At 35.1% G+C, this 6,994-nt stretch overlaps 1 protein-coding gene across 4 annotated transcripts; it reads right to left on the bottom strand.

Annotated features, from left to right (window-relative positions):
• Positions 1-503: 503 nt before the first annotated feature.
• On the bottom strand, positions 504-5,599 carry LOC111380925 (3-hydroxyisobutyryl-CoA hydrolase-like protein 5). 4 transcript variants are annotated; one of them, XM_023004597.1, is made up of 16 exons: positions 5,437-5,599; positions 4,912-4,974; positions 4,679-4,762; positions 4,518-4,586; positions 4,337-4,400; positions 4,182-4,255; positions 3,985-4,068; positions 3,777-3,861; positions 3,612-3,697; positions 2,673-2,794; positions 2,535-2,595; positions 2,350-2,448; positions 1,532-1,633; positions 1,382-1,423; positions 927-1,033; positions 504-807 (listed from the first exon to the last, which is right to left on the bottom strand). In XM_023004597.1, exons 2-16 carry the CDS (start codon positions 4,942-4,944, stop codon positions 762-764), a joined length of 1,158 nt encoding a protein of 385 aa, XP_022860365.1. In that variant the 5' UTR covers positions 4,945-4,974; positions 5,437-5,599; the 3' UTR covers positions 504-761. The 4 variants fall into 4 exon arrangements, with proteins under 4 accessions (XP_022860365.1, XP_022860366.1, XP_022860368.1 ...); XM_023004598.1 differs by having other exon boundaries at positions 4,912-4,994; positions 5,437-5,594; XM_023004600.1 differs by lacking the exon at positions 5,437-5,599 and adding an exon at positions 5,310-5,390.
• Between the last annotated feature and the right edge of the window lie 1,395 nt (positions 5,600-6,994).

Here is a 6,994-nt window from a genome sequence, read left to right as displayed (position 1 = left end):
TCTGAAAATAAATATTGTCAATTTTTCCAAGAAAAATGTAGATTATCTTTCAAAGCAATGTTGTATTCAATTTGAGTAATGCTATTTACAGTCCTTACTACGGTAGTCGCCCTACGTGGTATATACATGGCAGGTAATTATTTGATGCATTAATATGATAATTTTTTTATTCATTAATGCATCAAATTACCACCTGTCATGTGTATGCCACGTAGAACAACTGCCGCAGTGAGCAACTGCAAATAGCATTATTCATTCAATTTAGAATGTTGGATCAATCCTATTTGTTGAATTCACAACCAAATGATAAAAATGAGTAATAAAACATAGTATTACTTTATTCAAATCGCTATTTGCCTCTACTAATGAATGGACAATTGGTAATTGAGCAATTCGCTTCTCAAGATCGAATGAAACTAAACTCATTGTTGTTTACCTAGTCTTCCACTAACAAAATTAAAATCGAGAACTTAAAAAAAATTAAAATCCTTTGCGAAATCGACGAAAATAAAAATATTTGTAGACTTATTTGTGTCTATTCGAATTTGGAAATGTCACAATCTTTCTAAATACATTTTCATAAACATTACTCTTCTTAATTGCGTCTCCTCAAACACATATAACGTTTCTCAATATTTTTCCCCCAGTGGAAAAGGAATCATTTTATTAACTCATATTAGTCCTACTTATTCCTGCAGAATTTCAGTACCATAAACTTGAATACATAATCAGCCCAGAGAACAAACTATATGATTCTGGGCTCACTTTGAAGGTGCATAAGGCGAATCTTCATATTTTCCTTCCCATCTGCAATTCAATTTGGTTGGAAGAATGAAAATATCAGTTACCTTGCAGTAAATGTATTTTAAAGAGAGAAGATCATGGAAAAAATTACAAGCATACACCTCTAAGGTAGGCATACTAACCTGGAATCTTCTCTTATAGGAATCTTGAGCTCCCAATCCTCTTCGAATGGCTGGAATACGAGGTTCAATTTCTCAGCTTCCACTTTCTCCAGAGTAGAGGGATCCCACTGTAGTAAAGTTGAAGAAAAGGGGGGAGAGAGAGAGAGAGAGAGAATAAGGTGGTTATCATATGTAAATTTTGGTTGTGCTGTTGATAGTCGTTTTGGTTCGTGTGTGCATCCTAATTCTTTTCGTTTTTTTTTTCTCAACCTATTTTCGGAAAATTCCTTACATGGTGGAACGTAGGAATGTCTAGTTTCAATTTTAACGAGCTAACAGCACGAACTCCTTAAACAAAAAGGCAAAAAAGTTTCACACTTTTTTTCCGATTTTCATCAGCCATGCAAAAACACTCCAATTTGGACAAGGACATGTAAACATGCACAGAAGCCGAGAGAGAGAGAGAGAGAGAGTACTTTGGGAGAGTTATCCTTATCAATTGTGAAAGCTCTGATCCCCTAAGGAAAGATGAGAAATTGGATCACTTAGAGAGAGAATAAGAACACCCTGAAATTGAACTGTGCATCCCTATTGGAAAAAAAAAGGTAAATTTTTTTCTATATTACCTCATAGACATCACCAGATATTACAGTCCGAAGAATATTCATTGTGAGCCTAAACTCTTTCTTTAGGCACTCCGACAATATTTGTTTCCTTGCTTCACGAATCTGGAAGTATTTAAAAAGCAACATTCAGGACAAGAGTCAGGGAAAATTTTTATGCTCTGAAGACAATGTGACTAGTAGGCGGCCTAGAAATTAACATAGAATGAGAAGAAATAGTTTAATAGCAATTCATAATCCAACCTAATTATGATATGTAATACAAAAACAACAAAATATACTAAGCCTTGTTTCTTAAAAGAAATAGATAGGTCACATGAATCATTTTCTGTAACTCTGTTCGATCAACCACTACATCTACCAAAAACCGAATGAAATCAATTTCTTTTGCAACCATACCAGATCGTGTTTAATTTTGGATAGTTTATTCTACTGGAATCACATTGCTCCTGACTGGTAATCTCTGTAGCTTTATACACGACAAGTATGAATCACCTAAAATGCTGTTCCCTTCTATCCTCCTTTGATGCTTCTCATGTGCCCTCGTTTCTTCGTTAATATATCTTAGTATTAGTCATACTCACATCTTAACATCCTCACCTATGCTATTTTTGTTTAAAATCAATAATAAACAGGATGTTGCTTGTTTGCCAATATATAATCCTTGGATCTGCAACGGGGTGTTGTTAATAAAAGAAACCCTAATTTCTTCAGCTTGAATAAAAATGTTGGATACTGTAATACATCGCGAGTACTTTCAAAATACATGATGTACATATTACTTCTGCAGCAGCAAAGAATGGAATTAGAAAAATCATTACCGACTGAAATGTTATCTTTAACGCTGTTGGTGATGATCTCTTTAGGCCTTGAAGGGTTGCAGTCATCCAATCATTTCCTTCTTGGGTCGCTTCAGCTTCCTGAATAAAAGTACACATCAATTTGTGATTCTCGTAAGACAAATAAATTGCTATTACACGATTCCCATACAATAGAAATCACTCACAAGTGATGATATGATATCCTCCACAGTCTCCTTGGAAAAACACAAGTCCATTGTTGCCCTCCTGTGTGAAAACTTAAATATGTAAATCCTGTTAACATTTGAAAATAGCAAATGTACTTTCATTAAATTACACATTACTTGTTTAGGACACTTCCTTCGTCAATCTGAATATCTACAGAGAATTCCTCAATGACAGATTTGACAGCATTCTCTTCACCACTATTCAAGCTTATCAACTGCTTTTCTAGCTCAGGTAATTTCTAGTGCATAAAAAATGTCATACATGAGATTAATAAGCCATATGTTTATGAAAAATAATTCTCTAAAATTTTATGTGGCCGACATGTTTCAAGGTCCATTAGAAATGTGTTAGGCTCCAGATGCGATTAAATGAAAATTATAAAGATCAACAAAACTTGCAACTATTTGTTCACTGTTAATAGCAGGAAAGAAAAGAAAAAATAAATAAATAAATAAATCTTACTTAAAACGAATCAAGAACACCAAAATCGCTGTCAAAAGTTCAGCATATAATAGGGAATGAGATGACATAAGCCACTGTAATAACAAAATTCAGAGTGATAGAGCGAGGACATGATGAAGCAAATCAAAATATTGGCGACTGCTTGTAGATGCCCAGTGAAACTGCACTTCTCTTCTCCACACAAATCTTTCTAATCTGATACACACAATATATGGTGGACTGTTCCTAGAAATGCAGGAAAAGATTTACCTTTGTTTTTCATTATATCTTGTGGCATACAAGCACATCGAATCCAATACTTTGGACACACACACACACACACACACATATATATATTCACACACACACACACACACACATACAGATAAATTATTTCAACTCTCATAACATATGCAATGAATTCAAAAAGAAGAAACTGTTTAACTCATAACATGGCAATGAGTTCATATCTGAAAAAAGAAATTTAAAACATCTAACACAGGTAATTGAGAGTATAAATTCAGACTTTGAACCCCAAAAACGTGACTGTGTGAGTGCATGTGCATGCTTTTCCTTGGAAGTAGTCATCACCGTCTAAGGTACCATCATATTACCTCAGAAGGGACAAAATGAGTAGCAAGTCCTGCTGCAACTAATTCTTTACCATTCAGCCTTGCCCCAGTTAAGCCCAAGTATTCCCCTGCATACATTTGTAATGCACAAATGTCTTTATTCATGGAGAATAAATAGAGGAAAAAGAATTTTTTTCTTGATATTACCTAGATGCCCAGGGAGGCGGGAAAGAATGTATGAAAAGCCACAGTCAGTATGAAAGCCTATGCTTGCTTCAGGAGTCGCAAAAACCTAGCATAAAATATTGATGAGATGCATCTCAGAAGGCATAGTAGATTGACTGCAGACTAGACTATGGTCTTTCAGAGCCAAAAGATCAAAATCCAAATAAAAGCAAGAAGACTCAGTACTAACAGTCTTTTCAGTGACAACAGAGAACTTCATCGGAACCATCAAGGATGCACCTCCACCCATAGAAATTCCATGAACTAGAGCAACCTGACAAGGTAATTACAGATAGTAGATCTCAGCAAGGACTCCACAAATTTTCAGGAATATTTGATTCCCTTTGTGTAAAGATTTCAAGTCACTGATGTATGTCATGATCATACCTGTGTTTTCTGATATGTATGGATGTGGTAACAAAGCCAATACATTCTATAAACCACTTCAAGACATGAATCCTCTGAGAAAAAAAATAATAGATTGCTAAGGGAACATTTGCAGTGCTGAACAGATCAAGATCTTGTACTCTTAAGTTACTTACTCGACGTCCTTCCATCATAGAACATTTTCAAATCCCCACCAGCAGAAAAAGCACGTCCAGCTCCCTAAGAAAACATGAGCAACTTACATCTAAACTTCTGAGGAAATTGTAGACATAAAGGCAAAAATGCTACTAATCAATCATCAAATTTCATAATACGAGTAATAGCTCCGAATTATACCTTGATCAGTATGAGCTCTGCATCATCATCTTTTTCCCATTTTTCCAGGTACTCTGCTAGCAAAGAAACCTAGTCAAAGAATACTGAGAGTCTGAGATGTCCCTTCATCACAGAAACGAAAACAATAACAGAACAATATGGAGTCTATTCCTTCAACATACCACTTTAGATGAAATAACATTTAATCGCCGGGGCTGGTTCAAGGTGATCAATCTCACATGGCCAATTTCCTCACCAAGAACAACCTAAAGGAACGATATAGCCAACCGGCAGACATTTCATCATTCAATTGGTACTTACTGAAAGCAAATGCAACAGCAAGGAAAAGATATGGAGAGTCACCAATTTGTTTCCTCCTACATTCTGAGACACGGAAATTTAGACTGAAAATTACCTGTTCATCTGAGGTTATAACCTCTTTTGCCATCAGAATAGTAATCACTTTAGCCCAAGATTCCTAGGATTTTACAGGCAAAACTACAATCAGCCAACAAAAGAATATTCACTTGAAAGTAGCAAACAAAAATAAAAAAACAGGAATAGATTAGATAAGCCAGTGATTGTCTTCAGGTAAAAATGATTACATTTCATATCGCCCATATTAATTCATATTTTGTGAATTGTCAAACAATAAAATCTATAAAATATACTCACTGCAAAAGTAAAACAAAATAAAATGATCCCATATAATTTCATACAAATAATGAACAAAAACAGAATAATAAAGATTGAATCTTTAACAGTTAATTAAGAAAAAAATGAAACTTGCAAAAAATTACAATGGGATTCTACCCATCAAGAAATTGTTGCACTTTCTTGAAAATAAAATTGGCGTCTAATGAGCGATAAGCAACGGAAAATGAAGTAAGTAATCTAGGAGACTAAAGAGACAGACAGACAGTGCAAGAAGTTCACTTACAAGAACAGGTCAGAGTTTGATTATCTTCGGTGACAGAACCAGAGAGAGGAGGAGGTAGGTTAAAAGACAATTTTAATTGTCAAAGAAACGTAGGAGTTGCCGTAGGGTGGATGGCGAGTTTGGTTGGTGAACATCTTTCTTGAGGTAATATTTTCACTACCACTTGATGTTATATAATGTCATTTATATTGAAATTGTAGTGGCACTGAAATTAAATGGCATTACTATTTTACGCCCCGTTTGGTACCAATTTTTACAAAATGCATTTTTCTCTCTCTTCTTTTTAACCACATATTCTTCATTAAAATAATATTACACGTAAATCAAAAACTTTTCTTTATTTTTCAACAATTTACTACTCCAAAATGTATTTTTACATAAAATGGCTCTCAAGCACTCTTAGCCCTCGTTTGATCCACATTATTCTATAAAAATGAGAATGAAAAATATAATCGTTATGGGTCTCATACAAAAAATAAAAAGTCAAATATGATAACTTAATGTGATAAATAACGATCATATTTTTCATTTTAATGAGGAAATAATGAGAATGAAACATGGCCTTAATGTGCTACAATATCAACAAAATTGTCGAAGAAACGCAACTGTAGCACAATTCACATTCATAATTGCCCTCCCGCTACCTACTAACTTTCTACACGTGTTAAACCTTTAAATGTATGTACAAAGGGAATTGTTATGACCATGTATGCTTGTTGTTGGTGGAGTGTCCCACCGTCCGTATTAGCAAATTTTCGAGGATGAATCGCCCCCCAGGGCACATCCAAGTTGGCGGAACAATCACATTGGGGGGCTTTGGAACCAAGTGTGGGGGGTTCGATTCCTGGTTGGAGCAGTCAAGTGATGTAATAACCAGAGGAAGGGTTGGAGCAGCTTGGTGATGTAATAACCATGGAGGAGGGTCCCTTTGGGGAAGGAGTAAAAGTCATGTGGGAACCTGGGAACCAACAAGGGCACAACCTGCGATTTACCTCCACTAGTCACTGAGGGGCCGGGGGCTAGAGGTCCAGGATTTAGTCCGGCTAAGCTGGGACACTTGGGTTATCAAAAAAAAAAAAATTCGAGGATGAATCCTTTTTACCAGGGCCGGGCCCATGTGGCCCTGGTAACCAAGCATCACTCAATCTTCAAATGCCAAATCAATGCTGCTGGAATGACTTTGTACAGCTTTGAAAATCAACTCAAAGTAAGAGTGGATTTGGTCCGATGCAATTCGATTTCAAAGAAAATCGTATCAAATCAACTATTAAAGAGAATTTTATTGAACAATCGATTACATATCTAACTATAGAATCTGATCGGATTGGAACCGGAACCGAACCAACCAATTCTTAATATTAAAATTTATAAAATTAGAGTATGAATTCACTTGTCAAATTAAAAATAGAATTGAAATAACTTATCATTCTTGTAATCTTATAACATAAAAAACAATTAACAAATAGAAATACGCCCAAAGGTTCAAGATCAATTAATAAGGGCGTAAAAAAGGATAAATTAGTAAACATAATATAAACTCTAAAATCTAAATCAAAAA

This window comes from Olea europaea, unplaced genomic scaffold (assembly GCF_002742605.1).
Source record: "Olea europaea var. sylvestris unplaced genomic scaffold, O_europaea_v1 scaffold2231, whole genome shotgun sequence".
Lineage (NCBI taxonomy): Eukaryota > Viridiplantae > Streptophyta > Magnoliopsida > Lamiales > Oleaceae > Olea > Olea europaea.
The sequence above is the reverse complement of the archived record's forward strand: the minus strand, read 5'-3'. Positions and strand labels throughout refer to the sequence as shown.